This window comes from Thalassophryne amazonica, chromosome 19, assembly GCF_902500255.1.
Source record: "Thalassophryne amazonica chromosome 19, fThaAma1.1, whole genome shotgun sequence".
NCBI lineage: Eukaryota > Metazoa > Chordata > Actinopteri > Batrachoidiformes > Batrachoididae > Thalassophryne > Thalassophryne amazonica.
The window spans coordinates 42,869,601-42,891,085 of NC_047121.1; the positions used below are offsets into that span (position 1 = coordinate 42,869,601).

General features: G+C 39.4%; 1 protein-coding gene and 1 long non-coding RNA gene across 2 annotated transcripts; one reads left to right on the top strand and one right to left on the bottom strand.

Annotated features, from left to right (window-relative positions):
* Positions 1-3,967: 3,967 nt before the first annotated feature.
* On the top strand, positions 3,968-6,815 carry LOC117531704. The gene is made up of 2 exons (XR_004566705.1): positions 3,968-5,210; positions 6,688-6,815. It is a non-coding gene; the product is annotated as an uncharacterized LOC117531704 (long non-coding RNA).
* Positions 6,816-7,046: 231 nt separating this feature from the next.
* On the bottom strand, positions 7,047-20,792 carry ola1 (Obg-like ATPase 1). The gene is made up of 11 exons (XM_034194814.1): positions 20,693-20,792; positions 20,278-20,375; positions 20,048-20,191; positions 19,823-19,950; positions 15,527-15,702; positions 15,258-15,338; positions 14,861-14,958; positions 14,611-14,751; positions 12,487-12,583; positions 7,282-7,404; positions 7,047-7,175 (listed from the first exon to the last, which is right to left on the bottom strand). Exons 2-11 carry the CDS (start codon positions 20,373-20,375, stop codon positions 7,074-7,076), a joined length of 1,188 nt encoding a protein of 395 aa, XP_034050705.1. The 5' UTR covers positions 20,693-20,792; the 3' UTR covers positions 7,047-7,073.
* Positions 20,793-21,485: the final 693 nt, after the last annotated feature.

The following is a 21,485-nucleotide window of genomic DNA, read 5'->3' on the forward strand; positions in this document are numbered from 1 at the left end:
ACATGTAGATTTGCCATTTGCCCAACTATAGACATAAAAAAAAAGCAATGACAGTTTAGATAAGATTTAACAAAAAACCTCAACTTTAGCCTTCAGACCACATAAAGTAGAACTATGCAAAGAAATATTAGTTTGTCCCATTTTATTGATACATGCACATAGATGGGGAACAACATTGATTAGCGCGTGGCCATCTTTGATCAACATTTTACCATTTCACCCAGTACACCTTTTCTAGCAACTCATTTTATTCTGTAAGAGGCCAACATGACAGAGTCCACGATTTGGCAAGTTGTTCAGTGAGGGACTGTAAAGTAGCACTGTTCAACAAAGATATTCACACTGCGGAGGCGGTGAGGAGGAGTGAAAGAAGGAGCTACACTTTCAACCAACTGGTGCTATTTCCTGATACACAATGTAGCGGTCGTTTTCTGCAGGGTGTAGCTTACAGTGGAGTCTGTTTTTTTTTTTTTTAACCCTAAACCAAAATAAAGTCAATAAAAAGCAGTGCATATATCAATATTCTGCATTGCGGTGTTTGTTCAGGCACTGTCAGGGATTCATGCCTCTGTGAAAACTATTCCTCCCCCTCAGAACACAGCACAGGCCTTTAATCAAACAGTGACGGCTGGCATTCTGTCGTCGTGTAGCACACAGTTCCAGTATGAGGGACTGGATAGGTTCAACAAGTTCTCAGCAATTTCCTTGTGGCATTACAGAGCTCAGGAAGTGCCAAATGGAACGGGGGGAAGCTTGCCTCTTCACTTTTTTTGAGGGGGAAACTTCTGAAAGATTTTATGCATTATGTTTTTTTTTTGGGGGGGGGGGGGTGAGAGATTTACACTATTATGGTCACTAATTTTTTTTTTGGGGGGGGGGGGTTGTTTTCAAAGAAATTACATACTAAAAATATCACAATACCCCATAATAGTATCATAAGCATTTTTTTAAAGACATACCATCAAGGAGACATTTGGGCTTCAACTCAAAACCTAAGCTTTTTTTCCTCTCCTCTCTTTTCCCCTTCCTTTATGTGTTTTTTTTAACCTGCACAATACTTAAAATGCAGGCACCATGTTGGCAGGCAGAAGCTAACAGGCTAATTAATGTTACTGGATGGGGCAGCAACACCTTGGGAGTAAACTGCTTCTTGTTACCGCTGAACAAATGGTTGTACAGAAGGCTTCATTGCATTATATGCACATATTTACCACACTAAATGTAAATAAACTTTGAAAAACTAATAATTTATATAGTAGTTAGCCTTAGCTGTCCACTGAGGCACCCGTTCTATAAAACCCAGCCCCCATATGCAGTTAAGTTATAGTTTCAGCGAACAGCTGCAAGAATGAGAACACCAAGGCCAAAGTAAGGCTGTGTAAAAAGGTTGTTTGAAAAAGTTTATTTACATTTAGCAAGGTAAACATGTACATTTAACGCTGCAGTGAAGGGTCCGTGCAACCGGACACTTGATATTTTTGCCTGTTCAGTGACGACATAACTCAGTTGTTATTATCCGTCCAGTGACAACAGCCAGTCAGCCTCTGCTTGCTCACGCAGGGTTTGCATTTTACATAAACATAGGACAAGGTCAGTCATCATTTTGATCCAGAGTAAAAAGATAGCCCCCAAAACTTCTAAAAATGGAGCCTAAGTTGTAATTTTCCATAATTATCCTTTAACTACTATACCTGCCTTCAAAAAAATAAAATACACACACTACTAATTATTCTTAGCTTAGGAGGAGAGCTTGGCAAGTTGGCAAGACTGTTGTTCTTCGTCTTTTGGCTGTTCCGATCGTTCAGAGTTGCCCCAGAGGATCTAGTGCAGAGCCACTGTTACTTGGCACAAGGTGAATGCCAGATGCCCTTCCTGATGCAACTCCAGGTCAATATTGACAAAAAAGACTGTTATACAGATCCAATTTAAATTATAAAAAGAACTTGTTTCACAGTCTTCTTACATGATGAAAACCTTATCTAAAATTCCAAACAAGCTTCAAAAGAACAGGCATGGCACAACTGTAGCATATTAAAAACAGTGTCACAGTCCCATATTTTTCAGACTATTCATATTCAGTTAAAAAAAAACAACCTTGTTTCACTAGTCCTGTCGCTTATATTTCGAAGTACCTGATACGCAGAAAAGATTTTGCATTATCATCTACAGCTACAAGATGACACTACACACCAAGGTTTTCCTGTATACTGATCTGAAAGAGCTACAGTCTCAGTTTTAGTCTAGGACCTAGCTTAGACATGCATGCACATTTAGGAGAGGATAACAACCATTGGAGACCAATATGATAGTGTAGGCTCATTTGTCAAAAAAATAAAAAGTGTTTCTTTTTTATAAAAGCAAAAACTTACCTAATTTTGTTAGAATATGATTTAAACATAAAAGTGCCTTTTTTCACATTCTAATGCCCTGAAATCCCACACACACTAGTGGGGGTGGTGTTTAGCTAAATATGGCAGAGTTTATTTTGCTGACGGATGACGATCTGAATGAGCTAATTGACGGTGCCAATTCTTCTAACACAAAAAAAAACAAAAAAAACCAAAAAAAAAAACAAATCCACTACGCCATAACCTGTCTGGTGGCATGAAGAGCTGTTAGGATGAGAACTTGGACAAATTTCTGACGCAATTTTTCGCTGGACTGAGGAAGTATTTTTTTTTTTTTTTTTTTTGTTAAGTACACAAAGTCAGTGCATGGATCACGGATTACATCGTCAGAATTATTTTCAGAACTTTGTTTTTCCAAGCTGACTGAGAACAATTTTGGACTCCTATTTAAAGTTTGTGTTGGACTGTTTACGTTAAAGCACCAGTGATGCACACCAAAATGTAAGTTCCTTTTCTGTTACTTATAAATTAATAAAATATCAAATGACAAGGATCTATTTTAGTTGTTATATAAAACAAATAATGAATATTTTTCTTTCAATGGTATGAATATTTCATGAGGTGAAAGATGGAATCTTCCATTCAACGAGCCAAAGCTGGAACATTCCATCTTTCATCTCATGAAATATACCATTGAACTCAAACATTCATTATTTGTATATTATCAAATGATCAAGGAACATTTGGATGCTATCTTGAAATTAGGCATGTAAATAACTAGCATAAATTTGATGATTCCATTGGTTTTTGTTTGTAATTATATCTTGTGTATTAGCAAAGATACTGCATTATTGCTAAACGGAGGCCATTTTGGACACCATCTTGGATTTTGGACCCTTAGAATGTGGGGAAAAAAAAAGGCACCAATTTTTTTTATTTATTTATTTTTACAAACATCTTTCAAAATCAAATCAGTTTTTGCTTTTACCACCCCCCCCCCCAAAAAAAAAACTCCCCACAAAATTATTCTACACTATGACTCCAATGAACAACTTGGGATATTTGCCAAAATCTCTATGCGGGATGAACAGCCCGAAAATGACCACGCCCTTTTTCGTCCCGAGTGTTACTTCAAATACAGCTGTATTTTCTAAACTGCAGCAGCTACAGATTTTCCAAGGTACTCAATATATTCAGAATGACCAGTACATGAAATTTCTAATTTTGATATTTTAAGAGAAAACATTAGGTCAAAAGATTTGAATTTTGTTTGTGTTTGAATAAGACACAGTAATGTGGTGTTATATGTTCTATTACTGCCTGTTGGGAAATTTCCCTGATAATCTTTAAAACATTTAAGATCTCTAGATACTGCTGTCTGCTAAAGAAATAAGTTTTGTATTTTTCACTTTAAAATCAATATTCCATTGATAACAGCATGACTGAAAATAAAATGTCACATTGGGAGGAGGCCCCGGGAAAGACCCAGGACACGCTGGAGGGACTACATCTCTTGGCTGGCTTGGGAACGCCTTGGGGTTCCCCCGGAGGAGCTGGGGGAGGTGTGTGTGGATCGGGAGGTCTGGGCGGCTTTGCTTGAGCTGCTGCCCCCACGACCCGACTCCGGATAAAGCGGAAGAAAATGGATGGATGGATGGATGTACCATAATAAGTTGTCCCACTTATTTTAGCCATTTTCCTTTAAAATATCAAAAAAAATTTACACTTTTCTATGACCCTCCAAAACATTGGTCATTCTAAACATTTTGAATACCTTGGAAAAATCTGTAGCTACTGCAGTACAGAAAATACAGCTGTATTTGAAGTAACACTCAGGATGAAAGGGCACCGTCATTTTCGGGCTGTTCGTCCCAGACAAAGATTGTTGCACATATCCCAAATTGTTCATTGGGGTCATTAGTCTAGAACAGTCGAATTATTCTCCTAAATGATGTGCATACATGTCTGAGCTAGGTCGTTCGACTATTTGGAGTAGAAGGTGGCAGTTATGCACCATTAAACTGGATACCAACTGCTGTGAAACAAGAAGAGGTGAATAAATCACATTCTCAAACTGAATAAAGAGAGAAAAACCAAACCTTCATATTAATCGGAACTCGACTTATTTGGACTTTGTGGGACAGACAGATCAGTAATGAGGAGGGCAGCTGGGCTAAGGTAAGGCCAACAATTACATTTAGTGATGAAAACGAGCACACTTTAGCTCTGAACAGATGAAAATATCTATTCAATGATGACAAGAAGCAGTTTACTCTTAAGTTCTTTATGTATGATAATAATCAGCTGCCCAGTAGCTTCTGCTTGATAATGCAGGGCTTGTGTTAAAAATAATATGCTGATTAAATTTATTTTGCTTCTTGTTGCTAAATGGGACTTATAGACCAGTGCTTTGTTTCTCGTCATGATGCATTTTTAGACAGATGAGACTAAAACTATGGTGCCACATGTAGTCTGAAAAATACAGAAAAGCTGCAGTCACATTTGCTACAAATGACAGCGACAAGCAGTTGGCTTTGCCACTTGATGAATGTTCCTAGGGCGTGCCCATGACATCTCCGTAAGATGTCTTGTTAAACAATTCAGAGGCGTAATATGGTTACAAAAATAGCGGCTCGGCTTTAGACCGATATTGTGTTTGTGTGAACTTCCAGCTGTCGTTACGCTGTCTATTCACTCTGAATGGCAGTCGCTCTGTCATGTTGTTCAGTATTTGCATAAAATAGACTTCAGGTCTATTTTGGCCCCACCTAGTTGGCGGTAAAGCGACTGTTGTCTCTTGCCACTGCAAAATGGCCACTGACTGAAAATGAATGGAAAATCCTTGCTTTGTCCCTGTCGAGTGTACAACCCCTGGCAAAAATTATGGAATCACTGGCCTCGGAGGATGTTCATTCAGTTGTTTAATTTTGTAGAAAAAAACCAGATCACAGACATGACACAAAACTAAAGTCATTTCAAATGGCAACTTTCTGGCTTTAAGAAACACTATAAGAAATCCAGAAAAAAGATTGTGGCAGTCAGTAATGGTTACTTTTTAGACCAAGCAGAGGAAAAAAAATATGGAATCACTCAATTCTGAGGAAAAAATTAGGGAATCACCCTGTAGATTTTCATCCTCAAAACTAACACCTGCATCAAATCAGATCTGCTCGTTGACATTGACCCTGTGCCATGACATTGACCCTACGTGTCTTTTTGCAAGGAATGTTTTTGCAGTTTTTGCTCTATGGCAAGATGCATTATCATCTTGAAAAATGATTTCATCATCCCCAGACATCCTTTCAATTGTCCAAAATATCAACGTAAACTTGTGCATTTATTGATGATGTAATGACAGCCATCTCCCCAGTGCCTTTACCTGACATGCAGCCCCATATCATCAATGACTGGAAATTTACATGTTCTCTTCAGTCATCTTTATAAATCTCATTGGAACGGCACCAAACAAAAGTTCCAGCATCATCACCTTGCCCAATGCAGATTCGAGATTCATCACTGAATATGACTTTCATCCAGTCATCCACAGTCCACGATTGCTTTTCCTTAGCCCATTGTAACCTTGTTTTTTTTCTGTTTAGGTGTTAATGATGGCTTTCGTTTAGCTTTTCTGTATGTAAATCCCATTTCCATTAGGCGGTTTCTTACAGTTCGGTCACAGACGTTGACTCCAGTTTCCTCCCATTCGTTCCTCATTTGTTTTGTTGTGCATTTTTCGATTTTTGAGACATATTGCTTTAAGTTTTCTGTCTTGACGCTTTGACGTCTTCCTTGGTCTACCAGTATGTTTGCCTTTAACAACCTTCTCATGTTTGTATTTGGTCCAGAGTTTAGACACAGCTGACTGAACAACCAACATCTTTTGCAACATTGCATGATGATTTACTCTCTTTTAAGAGTTTGATAATCCTCTCCTTTGTTTCAATTGACATATCTCGTGTTGGAGCCATGATTCATGACAGTCCACTTGGTGCAACAGCTCTCCAAGGTGTGGTCACTCCTTTTTAGATGCAGACTAATGAGCAGATCTGATTTGATGCAGGTGTTAGTTTTGGGGATGAAAATTTACAGGGTGATTCCATAATTTTTTCCTCAGAATTGAGTGATTCCATATTTTTTTCCTCTGCTTGGTCTAAAAAAGTAACCATTACTGACTGCCACAATCTCTTTTCTTGATTTCGTATAGTGTTTCTTAAAGCCAGAAAGTTGCCATTTGAAATGACTTTAGTTTTGTGTCATGTCTGCGATCTGCTTTTTTTCTACAAAATTAAACAACTGAATGAACATCCTCCGAGGCCGGTGATTCCATAATTTTTGCCAGGGGTTGTAGCTCATGTGACCACATCTTAAGTGTAAAAGAATAAACAGTTTACATTCTGTTGACTAGATTAACCAAGATTTTGTTCCCCTTATTTCCAGTAAAACCTCAAAGTCATATTTAACCAAATAGTTCTAACCAAATAATAATAAACAAAAGGCAATTCAGAGAAGTTTACATTTTGTTCAGAATGCAGTTTGCTTATGTGGTGTGTTAACAGAAAATTCTTGCTGGTCTTGACCTGAGGGCTCGATGAACAAACAGTTATCTTACCAGACTGCAGGTTGTTTGCGTATATTCAAGGAAATATGAAAACCAGCCGGCAACCCAGCTCTCAGGGACCCGACTAAACTGTGCTTTGTTCTCCTTTTGATGCCTGTGTGGACCCATTATTTCTTTTTGGGGGCGTTGGGTGTGTTAAATTTGAAAAAGATAATGTCCCCATCCTCCACGATGTAGTTCCTGCCCTGTTGTCTATATTTTCCTGCAGCCTGCAAAGAGGGATCAAAGTCAGTAAGATCATTTCCATTCTATTCTGAGGTTTCTCGTGAGTGACAAATGACATAAGTGTAGATATTCAACAGTGTAAACACACACCTTGACCGCACTTTCACTGCCTTCCTCTTTGAAGTCGCTGAATTTCATCACCTCGGCCATGATGAAGCCTTTTTCAAAGTCAGTGTGGATTTTTCCTGCAGCTTGTGGAGCCTTGGTACCTTTCTGTTGGGGAAAAAAAAGAAGAAAAAGTACAACTACAAATGCAGAATTCATATATATTCATTAGGGGCGTCACAATACATCTGTATTGAACCATACAGCACACATGCGATGAGTCCGTGCACAGAATACACGGTACGACTGCACAGTATGATTATACATGCTCATTTGTTTCTATAAGTCACTGACATTTCATGTCATGTCCACAGACTGTGTGTCACTCTAGTTTCATGATCTGTGCAGGAAGGTGGGATCTTTCTTCCTCTTCAGTGTAGGAGGCATGGTCATCCTCCCAGCCTGCTGTGTCTAAAGCCAACAGAGGATAACAGCCAGCTGAAGCAACTGACAGGATTATCTAACCCAGAAACTTTGGAAGCATACTGTATTTTCCGGACTATAAGTCGCACCGGAGTATAAGTCGCACCAGCCACTTTATCCATTATAAAGAAAAATAAACCATAAATAAGTCGCACCGGAGTATAAGTCGCACCAGCCACTTTATCATTATAAAGAAAAATAAACCATAAATAAGTTGCACTGGACATACAGGTATGTTAACATGAAAAGTTCAGATAATATTGTGACGGCTACCGTTTTCAGATGCATATTTCACCAGTCGTAACTTACAATCTGCAGAGTATGATTTTCTTTTTGGTGGCATTTTTTCGGGCCTTCTCCGTTGTCTTGTTAAGTTATCAGTAACGTTGAAATTTTTATTTTTCTATGGTAGTCAGAAGTCGCAGGAACAGTCACACAAGCCTCGAGTGCCCTCTCGTGAGCTGCATTTTACCTACAGATATGTTTGTATTTTGCGGACCACATTGCGAGCCGAACCATGCAGCGCCTACCTGCGCAGCTCATGACCACCCAGCGGTGTCGATCCAGCTCCTTCCAAGTGGAGACGCTAATCCTCCGCCGTCGCTCAGTGCTCCCATGCAGCTCTCAGCGTCAACTCTGCTCACACTGATATCCAAGGGTTGAAGCTGTTTTGTTAGCCGTCCCGGAATAAACACCATGTTCGTCTGCTTCAAACGCTATTCACAATCTTCGACGCCAGCTCCTTCCAAGTGCACACACTAATCCTCCGCCGTCGCTCACCCGGTGCTCCCACGCAGCTCTCAGCGTCAACTTAAACACTCTGCTCACACTGATATCCAAGGGTTGAAGCTGTTTTGTTAGCCGTCCCGGAATAAACACCATGTTCGTCTGCTTCACACGCTGTGGGTGAGGTGAGGAATACGCGTCCAACGTTCTGTTCTCCGATTGGTTATCGCGACCAGCGTGACTTATAGGACGGCCGCCATACTACAGTGTCCATGATGCATTGCATTTCCTTTTCTGGTGGCCATTTTAAAACATAGATCGACTCTGTCACGTAAAATTGTTTTGTTACAGTAAATTAATTGAGATCCTACCGGTATATTTTTCATTTATAAGTCGCACCGGAGTATAGGTCGCACCCCCGGCCAAAACATGTAAAAAAGTGCGACTTATAGTCCGGAAAATACGGTAAATGGAATATGTTAATTTACCTTTTCTTCTGAAAAATGAATCTAAATGTGACTGATATACGTTTGTGTTGAGTCACATTCAAGTTTAAACAGAAAACGGCACCAATTTATGATAAAAGCCGAAGTTTTGTCTGAATTTGTATAAAATTTCATGGACGAGATGGCCGCCAAATACTCACACTGCGTACAATAATTTCAGATCTGTACAGAGTGAGTTTTTATGAGATGCAGTCATTTGTGCAAAAATAAAACAAAATTAAATTGACAATCTCGAAGGAAGTCGAGCTCCACATATTGCATAACATAAAATGAATTTAAAAACACTCCATGCACTGCATGGTGAATTCATCCCAACATGAATGACAAGATGCAATCCATAAATATTTAATGAAAAATAAAGTTTACATTTACACTTCCTAAAGCGATAAAGTGGCAGACGGCAGCTCCCTTCCTCAATGATCAGCGGGCATGATGGCACTGTCACAATCTGCTGTTACCACCTTCTCGGTCTGAGACACTGAGAAATACTGATATTTCTTAAAAATGAGGATGATATTAATATTAGTATGTCAACACTGCAGGTATCTCAAGTCCTTGGGATTGTTCCGGCAGAAAGCCCAGTCTAACGTGCTGGACGTCGCTCTCTTTCTTACGTACGGAAGCTCTGAGCTGCCAAGCCTTAATATATATTTGGCTCAGTATCATGCAATTACGTGAAAAGTTTCATGTTATAACGTGATATTTATCACGTTATTTCGTCATATGAAATTATGTTATTTCATGATGCGGTATTTTCACGTTATAACGAGAAATTATCACATTATAACAAGAAATTATGCTCCACGTCGCCGTAATTATGAGATCAAGCTATTGTTTTTATTTATTTATTTTCTATGTGTGTGTGTGTGTGTGTGTGTGTAATCGTTTCCGTACTTCCAGTCCAAGCGTGAGAATGCCCGAGTCATAATCGAAAATAGGCCAATTTATAACCTCCGACACTGCATTGTGATCCACACCACGGCGCACAAAGTGTGGATTTCCAACTAAACTGTTGCTGGATGAATGAAACTCCTCCAGCGAGGCGAGGCACAGCTCGGGCACACAGACTGGCATGTGCCCGGGTGGAAGTGAGCCCCGCTGTGTCCCTCAGTGGTCGGTGGGTCTGTGTGAGTGAAAGCTGGAAGTCGCCCCGTGCTCCTCCCTGGACATTCATCCGGGAGCACTTCAGGGGGAAAATCCACACTTTGTGTTTGATTATAGTGTGTTATCATCGGCTGAGCTCAGCTCACATCTGTGCTGAGGGACTGGAAGTACGGAAGTATATACATAAAACTATTTACACACCTGATCAAGATCTCGTAATTACGAGATCAGTGGTCAAAATTTTTTTTTTATCCAGTGAATAAAATACGATTCCGTAATTTTCCTCTTGTTTAAAGAGACATTACACAGACCCGTAGCCAGAGAGGCAAGGGGTCGAAAGGCCTCCCTTCCCCCAACTGGAAGGGAGGCCGAAGACATTTTACACATACAATAATCAGAATGAATGTATTAACAACTAAAACATCATTCAGTCACTATTACTGTTTCCTAGATTTATTACCGCAATTGGGCACCGTAGTGTTGTTTGAAGGTGGGCGATAAAGGGGTTAAGTGAAAGAGCATATGATGCAAAAATTGTACTTCTGGGGACAGCCCCATTATTATTCACATTAAATCTCCCTAAAACTTAACGACAACCTGTCCCATTTGCACCGTCTTCCCTTCTCCACTGGGAACCGAAAAAAAAAAAAACCCTGCACTTTTCGCGACTGCATCTGTGATTGCAGCCGAAAACAAAACAGTACACCATCTTTCTGTGTGAAGTGATGCTGTGTTTGTGTTGTGCACTGGCAGGCTGTCCCCGGAAGTGGTCAAATCCCACAATATCACGCAGGGGTTCAAATGAGACTGCACTGCCCTATTCTGTACCTATTCTGATGAAATGACAAAAGGAGGAAAAAAAACCAAATCTGTTTATGTATGTGCTTTAAATACACTGCGCCCGTAACGTATTCACAGCACTTCACCAAAATTCTACTCACAACATGAAAAAAGTTTAGATATTTTTTGAAAAATTATAAAAAAAAAATTAAAAAAACTAAGAAATTTACACAAGTATTCACACCCTTTGCTAAATACTTTGTTGATGCATCTTGGGCAGCAATTACAGCCTACAAGTCTTCTTGAATATGATGTCACAAGCTTGGTGCACCTATCTTTGGGCAGTTTTGCCCATTCCTCTTTGCAGCACCTCTCAAGCTCCATCAGATTGGATGGGGAGCGCTGGCGCAGTCATTTTCAGATCTCTCCAGAGATGTTCAATCAGATTCAGGTCTGGGCTCTGGCTGGGCCACTCAAGGACGCTCACAGAGTTGTCCTGAAGCCACTCCTTTAATATCTTTGCTGTGTGCTTAGGGTCATTGTCCTGCTGAAAGATGAACCTTTGCCCCAGTCTGTGGTCAAGAGCGTTCCAGACCAGGTTTTCATCCAGGCCGTCTCTGTACATTGCTGCATTCATCTTTCCCTCAATCCTGATAAGTCTCCCAGTTCCTGCCACTGAAAAACATCCCCACAGCATGATGCTGCCACCACCATGCTTCACTGTAGGGATGGTGCCTGGTTTCCTCCAAACAGGATGTCCAAACTTTTTCCATTTAAGGATGATGGAAGCCACCGTGCTCACCTTCAAAATAGCAGAAATGTTTCTGTACCCTTCCCCACATTTGTGCCTCAAGACAATCCTGTCTCTGCACTGTCAACTGTGGGAACTGATATGTAAACAAGTCTGTGCCTTTCCAAATCATGTCCAATCAACTGAATTTACCCAAGGTGGACTCCAATTAAGCTGCAGTAACTTCTAAAGGATGATCAGTGGAAATAGGATGGACCTGAGCTCAATTTTGAGCTTTGTGGCAAAGGCTGTGAATACTTATGTGCACATGATTTCTTAGTTCTTTTATTTTTAATAAATTTGCAAAAATCTCAAAACAACTTCACATTGTCATTATGGGGTATTGCATGTAGAATTTTGAGGAAAAATTAATTTCATCCATTTTGGAATAAGGCTGTAACATAAAATGTGGAAAAAGTGAAGCGCTGTGAATACTTTCCAGGCATACTGTATAATTAAAGGCACTTTGATTGAAGGTATCTTTTCCCTTTAATAAATGACAGCTGTTACAGTGATAGAAATGATTGTCTTTAATGATCTTGCATTCCGCTCTGTGAAAATATAATGTCAAGGAAAATACAAGTATAAGATCAAGACTCTGTATCAGCAGATACCCAATATTAAATGAATGATCAAGAGCAAAAAAAGAAAGAACCAAAAAAAAACAAAAAAAACAAACAAAAAAAAAAAAAACCTTGATTGGGATGTCCCTATTAGAATAACTGATCCTGTGCCACAGAGGACAACCAGTCACCTTGTCATACGAGTTCATTGAAAATTTCTTCCCCTCACAGAGTTCTAAAATTAACACTTCCTTCTGATGTCATATTGAAACATGAAAGAGTCAGAATTGATCCTTACCCTAACGGTCCATGCTCGCACCTCATCTGGTCCTGCTGTGAAGAAGTATTCCAGCTGTAGTGCTGCATAGCCCGTCTTTATTATTTTGGTCAGCACACTAGTAACACACAGCATGAGCATGATGGAGTAACAGTGCAATGATTGAAAAATTATTTTACAATATGAAGTGCAGTTGCATTAAGCTTTATTAATGGACAAATTAACTTCAACACACAAATCAGAGAACAGACTTCAAATTAGACAAAAGGAATAGGAGTGCTGATTTTTCCCATCTGCCTCCAAACCGAAGTCCAACCTTTGTCATCTTTCAGGCTGCCCGTGCAGTGGGGACAAAAAAAGTAAGAGTATGAGAAGAGTGCAGGCTTCAGCTGGCCACTCGCTACATGATGCACATGTGCCTTATCAACACAACACCATATCAAAGTAATGCAGAAATGTATTTCAGAACCGCAGATCACAGCACACACATTATAGTGTGCACCTTTATCCACACAGAGAAAGACGAGCAAGACCTACGTACTCACTGCTGCACAGGTTCTCTCTGATGCAGACTCCGTTTTGTGTGTGTGTGTGTGTGTGTGTGTGTGTGTGTGTGTGTGTGTGTGTGTGTGTGAGTGAGACGGGGGGGATTGTGTATGCAAACATAAGCACCTGTACTGTGCTAAACTGCCAAATGTGCATGGAGACCTGAGATACAAAATAACATCCTGTGTAAGAAACATTATTGGGTGTTTATGTGGATACTGTATAATAACAAGCAAATACATTATTGTTATGGTGTAAGATTTCTCCACATTTTTTTCTATTTAGTCTTCTCAATCTCTGGCCACTCCAACACTCCACAATGGAAGCCATATTTTTTAAAGCTTGCCAACTTTAATGTTTTAAACATTCTTGAGGTAGCTCTTATTTGGGTTTTCGACAAAAGGAACCTGCATTATCTCCTCACATAAAGTCTTTATGGAAGTCTGGTGAACTTTGGTCATAGGTGAGGGTGTCATATTTTCTTCCTGGTTGCTCCTGTTTTGCAAGTGTGTGCGCACGCACACACCTGTACAGCCCTTCACCTGTTTCCCTGCTTGTAACAACATGCACGGTGCATTGTGATGTAATGCAGGAAATATGGCACTGGCTGCATTCCTGAAATTGTAAGCATGATCACAGAGCTGCACAGTCATAATGCAGGTGCTGTGCACTCGTTGAAAAATTGACGTTTCTGTCCAATCCTGGCAAAATGCACACAGTCATATCGTTATCTAGTGTGTGGCCGCCTTTACAAACTTACACATCTGCTAAGATTCATTAGCTGAACTCTCAAGCTCTTTCTGAAGAAAACAACTTTAATGGGGTCATCAAAACATTCACTGGTTCCTGATCCAAGTCATAAAACGTGTTTACTGCACAAGTAATAACATAAAAGTTATTAAAAGAGCCTCTTAAGAACCAAGACCTAACCTTAAGAAATCAGGCAAAACATCTCTGATTTAGCTTTTGGTTCTTCTTTACACACACACACTCACTCTCTTTCTCTCTGTTACTGACAGATCTTAAGGTACTGTAGTTGCAAAGAAGATATTTGTAACCTGAAGCTTGCACCATGTCAGCTAATGTGTTCCATGTTTGGATGCCTTGCATGAATTTGCAGAAGACACATCAAATTAAATTGTTACATTGCAACAGGTTATATTTGTGTTCTGTATTTGCAAGCTTGATGTTCCCATAATGTTTTTTGATACAACTAACTTTTGTTGAACTGATGGAGGGGTTGTTTTTTGTGTTTTCTACCTTTTCTGGTGTCTTAATTTGGAAGTGTTGCAACTACTATCAGCTACCACACTTTCACCTCTAAATGCAATTTGTGGACAAACAAACACAAACTTCAGTATGGGCCAAAACAGCCACACTCAGCCATGAGAATGTAGTCCTGTCTGGACATAAACACACAGAGTGAGCCTTTGAATTTATCAAGAACTAGAAAGGCTCATTATTATTTGGAAACACCTGCCCAAAACTGAAATTGAGTTGTCATTATACTTTCAACTAAAACTTTTTCTAAACCTGATGCAGAAAAAAAAAAAAAAAAAAAAAAAGTTTTGTGGTGGCATATGTTTGAACTGGTCTCACCTCTGTGTCTTCTGCTCCTCACAGTATTTCATCCTCTCATCCTCAGACATGTCAAACAGTTTAGATTCCAGTGCTCCACTCAGGGGAATGACCAGAGCACCAGGGTCATGGGCATCGACCCACTCTTTGATTTTTGCCAACCTGCATATAAAAAAAATAAATAACCCACACGGGAGTGAGACAACCCAATGTGGCCCCTCACAAACAACTGCACAAAAAACATAATGCAAAGGTGAGGAAAGAAACATACCACTTATTCTTTTTTCTGATGTAATCTTTCTCTGAGAGATTAATAAGGTAGATCATAGGCTTGGATGTCAGCAACAAGTGCTTATTCAATACGTCGATCTGTGCGAAGGATATAAGGTGCAAATCACAGTTCTCAAAAACCCACTTCGTTACTTTAAACTTTGCTCATCACATAATGTGTGTCCTGTTCCAAAAAGTGTCAAAACTGAAAAATGCAGCTGGAACCAGATGCTACTTCATCTCATAATGCAAGAAGTGAAAACAAAACGCAAGCCACATCAGTATTTGGGGGGGGGGGGGGACAACTACAAAATATTACATTTCATTAATCTGTAAAATAGCACAAATGTTTTTTAAATATATATTTAAGTGGTCATGTAAACATACACACAGCTCACCTCTTTGTCATTCCAGTCGTGGTAAAATCTGATGTGCTTCTTCTCCTCCACCACCCAGTTCTTCACCTTTAACATGATATCCTAACAACATATTAAACCTAATTAACAATTAACTGCTATGAGGACTTTGTTAAACAAATATCACATTCAGAAACCAATACGTTTTTGTGATTGTATCCAAGTATGTAAGTATAAAGGGTGTCATGTTTCACACATGTTAAGCCTAAGATAAATCTAACATGGGTTGACACACAAATCTGTTTACTTACATATTCAGGTTTTAGTTTTTTGTCACCTCCTCTGACTGCTGTTTTTTCCAGTTTGTCAATGATTGGAGTGATCATTTCCTCATCCTTCAGTCGCAGCTCCTCGTGAATGATTTCAATGTCTCTCACTGGATCAACAACTCCCTCTACATGGACAATATCCTCATCATCAAATGCACCTAGAGCACACAACCATTAAAAAATATATATAGTTAGCACAATCTAAAAGCTGGATTCTTTTGACAAATATTGAGCTTTACACATTAAAAACATAACACAAAAACAACATGTAACCATGGTAAATTTCACAAAGAACAGGCTGGTCATTCCTTTTATCACCAACACTATGTACAAAAAAAAAAAAAAGGTACCAAAGGGACATTACCAATGTACATTACACTTGGCTACATACATCAGAGTGTCATTTGTTATTTATTTAAAAGGGACAGTACATATTAATGAACATGTACAATATGTAAATATGTCAGATTTTCGCCGTAGGCTAATTTCCATCTGTCGTCCCCGACAGGCTGATGTAAAAATTAACAATAAAAAGCACACAGACATCATAGTAACTTACAATACAACAAACTGCAGTACATAGGGGTCACTAACTACTACGACAACAAGAGGACGAAAAAGAACCGAGGAGCACTAGAAAGGACAAGCGGTTCTCTCACACAAACTCAGTCAAAGGCGGGCACACAGATAAAAAAAAAAAAAACACTACAAAATTGCTACAATAACAATACAATTTGAGTAAGTTAATTTAGAAATCAAATTTCATGCTTTTGTATTTTTTAAAAACAATAAACTTATAAAGTGCTGTGGTGCTTTGCACATTTCCCTAAGGTTCCTCTTAGTTTCTACAATTGAATTCATGATGTTCACATTTTTCATTTGATTTGAGCCACTCCTTTAGGTGACTTTTGAAAGCTTTAAAGCTTTGGGCCTCCCTCACTGTAGGTGGCAAAGTATTCCATTGGACACTGCCTTTGTAGGACAGGACATTTTGTGCAAAAGCTGTTTTTCTCACAGTCACCTCTACTCATAGCCCTGGTGACCCTCAGACCAGTTGTTCTATATTTAATATAGTTTGTAAGAGGTGGAGAAACCAACCCATGTAAGGTTTTGTATATTAAACAAGCATTTTTAATTTTTTATAAAATTTTCAAAGCTAGACAGGATATATTTGTTAGGATTTTATAGTGGTGATATGAGTATGGTCTTTAATCTAAAATTTTCAAAGCTCTTTTGTAAAGCCTCTTGGTTGGTTTTAGAATTGTCACAACAGTTAGAGACCAGCAATCAGCTGTAATAACCTACATGAGACAACATCATACAGTGCAAAAAAAAAAAAAAAAAAAAAAAAAAATCATAGCAGCCTGATCTGTCATGGACCTTCTGATTTGATTGAAATTAGACACATTATGTTTGATTATTTTAGTTATACTTAAACATGATTTCTGAAGGAGAGTGTTGAGTCCAACAACACTCCAAAATATTTAAACTCTGACTAATTGCAAATTCTTCATCTCCAAAGTACACATTAAAGCACTCAATATTGGAAGCCTTTTTTGAAAAAAAACATACAGTTTTCTGTGTGTTTAATTGCAGACACGATCTGTTAAGCCAATTTTGAATATAAGTTAGGGCTAACTTAAGAATTTGAGGTGCTGCCTCATGTGATTTTGCACTTGTGTAGATTATCCCATCATCAGCGTATAGATGTATGTCCACACCCTCACAAACATTTGGTAGGTCATCAATGAATAATGTGTGTTTTACAATGTGTGTGTCAGACAAATAAATGAAGAAATTTTTCCTCAAGAAGTAACAAAAAAGCGCTTCCCCCCCCCCCCCCCCCCCCCCCCCCCCCCCCACACACACACAAAATACCCCATAATAACAATGTGAAAAGGTTTTGGGCTTTTTCTTTTTTTTTTTAGATTTTTGCTAATTTATTAAAAATAAAATCTAACAAATATGCACATAAGTATTCACAGCCTTCGCCATGAAGCTCAAAATTGAGCACAGGTGCATCCTGTTTCCACTGATCATCCTTTCCATTCTTCAGCATAATTGGAGTCCACCTGGGGTAAATTCAGTTGATTGGACATGATTTGGAAAGACACACACAGGGCTACATATAAGGTCCCACAGTTGACAATGTGTCTCACAGAACAAGCCAAGCATGTCAAAGGAATTGTCTGTACACCTCAGACAGGATTGTTTTGAGGCACAATTCTGGGGAAGGGTACAGAAACATTACTGCTGCTTTGATGGTCCCCATGAGCACAGTGGCCGCCCTCCATCATCTGTAAATGGAAAAAGGTCAGATCTACCAGGTCTCCTCCTAGAACTGGCCACCCATCTAATTTGAGCAATCAAGGGAGAAGGACCTTAGTCAGGGATGTGACCAAGAACCCAATGGTCACTGTCAGAGCTCCAGCATTCCTCTGTGGAGAGAGGAGAACGTTCCAGAAGGGCAACGATCTCTGCAGCAATCCACCAATCAGGCATGTATGATAGGAGTGGCCAGACGGAAGCCACTAATTAGTAAAAGGCACATGCTCAGGCTGCCTGGAGTTTGACAAAAGGCACCTGAAGGACTCTCAGACCATGAGAAACAAAATTCTCTGGCCTGATGAGACAAAGATTGAATTCTTTTGCATGAATGCCAGGCGTCATGTTTGGCAGAAACCAAGCACCATCCCTACAGTAAAGCATGATGGTGACAGCATCATGCTGTGAGGATGTTTTTCAGCAGCAGGGACTGGGAGACTAGTCAGGATTGAGGGAAAGATGAATGCAGCAATGCACAGAGACATCTTGGATGAAAACCTGATCCAAATCACTCTTGGCCTCAGACTGGGGAAAAGGGTCATCTTCAGCAGGACAATGACCCTAAGCACACAGCAAAGATATTAAAGGAGTGGCTTCAGGACAACTCTGTGACCGTCCTTGAGTGGCCCAGCCAGAGCCCAGACGTGATCCGATTGAACATCTCTGGCGAGATCTGAAAATGGCTGTGCACCGGCACTCCCTATCCAACCTGATGGAGCTTAAGAGGTGCTGCAAAGAGGAATGGACAAAGCTGCCCAATGACAGGTGCACCAAGCTTGTGGCATCATATTCAAGAAGACTTGAGGCTGTAATTGCTACCAAAAGTGCATCAACAAAGTATTCAGCAAAGGCTGTGAATACTTAATGAACATGTGATTTCTTAGATTTAAATTTTTAGTAAATTTGCAAAAATTAAAAACGTTTCATGTTGTGATTATGGGGTGTTGTGAGTACAATTTTGAGGGAAAAATGAATTTACTCCATTTCAGAATAAGGTTGTAACATAAAATGTAAAAAAAGTGAAGCGCTGTGAATAATTTCTGGACGCACCGTACATGCTTAATGTTGTTATTTTTTTTAACCCAAGCTCAAAAATAAAATAAATCAGTCTTTTTTGTAAAGCCACATTGACTGTGAATTTTTTAGAACACCTAGAAAATTCAAGTATTATCCTGTGAGAACATTCTGAAAGAAGGTAATTGGTTGTTAATTGCATTTGCACATGTGCAAAATATTTTTTGCATTCAATGAGATTGCAGTAGGAACTTGGCATAGTATATACCTCAAAAATACATTGCCAGAAGGTGTAAGATACTGCATATGGCCAAAGATTGTTTTCCTGTTGATTTTAAAGACGGTCGAACACTTCATCTTAAAGGAGCCTCATTGCACAAAATTGTACTTTATCATTTCATTTTTTGTTACAGCTCCATTTTAAGAATGTTCATTATTTCTCATTTGTATTTTCTTAAAGACTTTCTCAATTGTCTTTCCTTTATTTAGCAGAAACGTCATATTCATAAACCAAATGTATCAGACTTAGCCAAATTTCAACTGTATGCCTTTTGTAGGTTGATCCACACAATATCTACTAGCAAAAAAAAAAAAAAAAAAAAAAAAAAATCAAGCACGGAAATTGGACCAACGCATCATTCAAAACTTACTGCCTGAAGCCTCAATCTTATCAGCTACTGATTAACTTCATTTTATATACCATTCATAATCACAACAATACAGTCATTCAATCTCATTTTTCTATTTTAAAAAGTGGCAAAGATTTATAGCAACTCGCTAATTTTGCCAGCGCAACAATCATGACTACATTCTAAATTTGTGTTTGTACCCCTTTAAGAAATATAACAGGTCTATCTGACACCTGTCCTGTCTGCTCAGTTTTGTGTTACAGCACAGCAGCTGCAGCCTGCAGTAACAACCAACTACTGTGGAACTCACGGGTCATGTGGAAGATCCCATCGCATGCACTGATGTGTGAGAGGAAGGCGTTTCCAAGTCCCTGCCCTGAGTGAGCTCCTTTAACCAGGCCGGCAATGTCCACTACATTTAAAAAAGCTGGCACCTTACTAAAAAAAAAAAAAAAAAAAGACAGCATGACACCAAATGCAACAGAAAATCACGTGTGCAGAACCTGATTACGACTGGACAGTTATAAACACACACCTAGCTGGTTTATGATACTGGCAGAGAAAATCAAATCGCTCATCGGGCACAGGTACTCTGCTCTCATTTGGATCAATAGTGCAGAAGGGGAAGTTCTCTGCAGAAGCTTGGCTTTTGGTCAGCACATTGAAAAAGGTGGATTTTCTGGAGGAATGAATTGTGTCAGATGCAGTGGATGGTTACAATAACACAATAACAATGCAACGTAGTTACAGGTCACACATACTTACCCCACATTAGGCAATCCAACAATCCCAACTTTCAGAGAGGTTCCAAAGCGTCCAATTAATGGAGGCTGTTTGGGAGGCTCTGCTTTTTTGGGGGCCATCTGAAACGGCAAGACTCTTGAGAGCACGACACCTACTGCATAAACATCTCTCCAAAGAGAACACCTAGGTTCTACTCACACTTGGGCCTGACTCTTCTGTACTTACAGAAAGCTTCTAACTCATGAGTTTAGCAGCCGCACAGAAAACGTGGACAACCAGCTCCACTCATTCAGCATGCTAACAGTAGCTAGCATGTAGCGACAAACCAGAACACTTCTAATAGCTTACTAAACTGTTCCGTCTACACATTTGCACTTGTTAAATGAGCTAAAACCGATACTTAACAGATAAATGCCATGTTAATCATTTTAATTACCTCTGTGGCTGCCGCTGGCGGTTTTCACACGGACTGCTAACACTCGTCACTCCAGAGGAAAGACGGAGAACATTACGGAAGTGTTTCTCCCTCAGATTCTGATTGGTTTCACGAGATGAAACGTCAGCGCTACACCCTGCGAGTGCAGGGTGTAGTGCTTTTATGACGCACTAAAAAAAAAAAAGTCTCGACTACATTAACGGTGAGCGATAACCGTTCAATAGTGTATGAAAATGTTTTACTATTTATCTCAGCAGCGATTTACTAGCTGTCAAAATCCAGCCTCTCTTTCAAATTTTGAGATGTTCAGTCTGCCTCAAAAAATTTTTTAACTGGGTCCAGACTAAAATAAAATTGCTAGCTGATACTTTGGATACTGATTTCGCTGCTGTAATGTGTTGGAATCAAATAGGCAATAAAGACTGAATAAACAAACCACCCGCATTTTAACTGAAATGCACAGTGCATTACACGAAGCGCATCTGTTTTATTCAATTTACGTCACTTCAAAAGTAGGTAACCAGGGGAATGAACACTATTTTGACAAGTCACAAAGACAAATGTCAACCATCTCTTGGTTCTGCCTTATCAAATAAGAACTTGACTACACCCTAAGGTAAACGGCTAGCTATAATAGGTTATCTTAAAAAGCTACTTGCATCTAGTGAGGTAAACACATGCACATTTACCCCAGTAGGACCCTCTCCATGTTACCAAACACTTGTAAGGACATTTTTATTCATTAGTGACAAGCAGCAGTTTGCAGAATGTTTGAGCTTGCCTCATACAATCA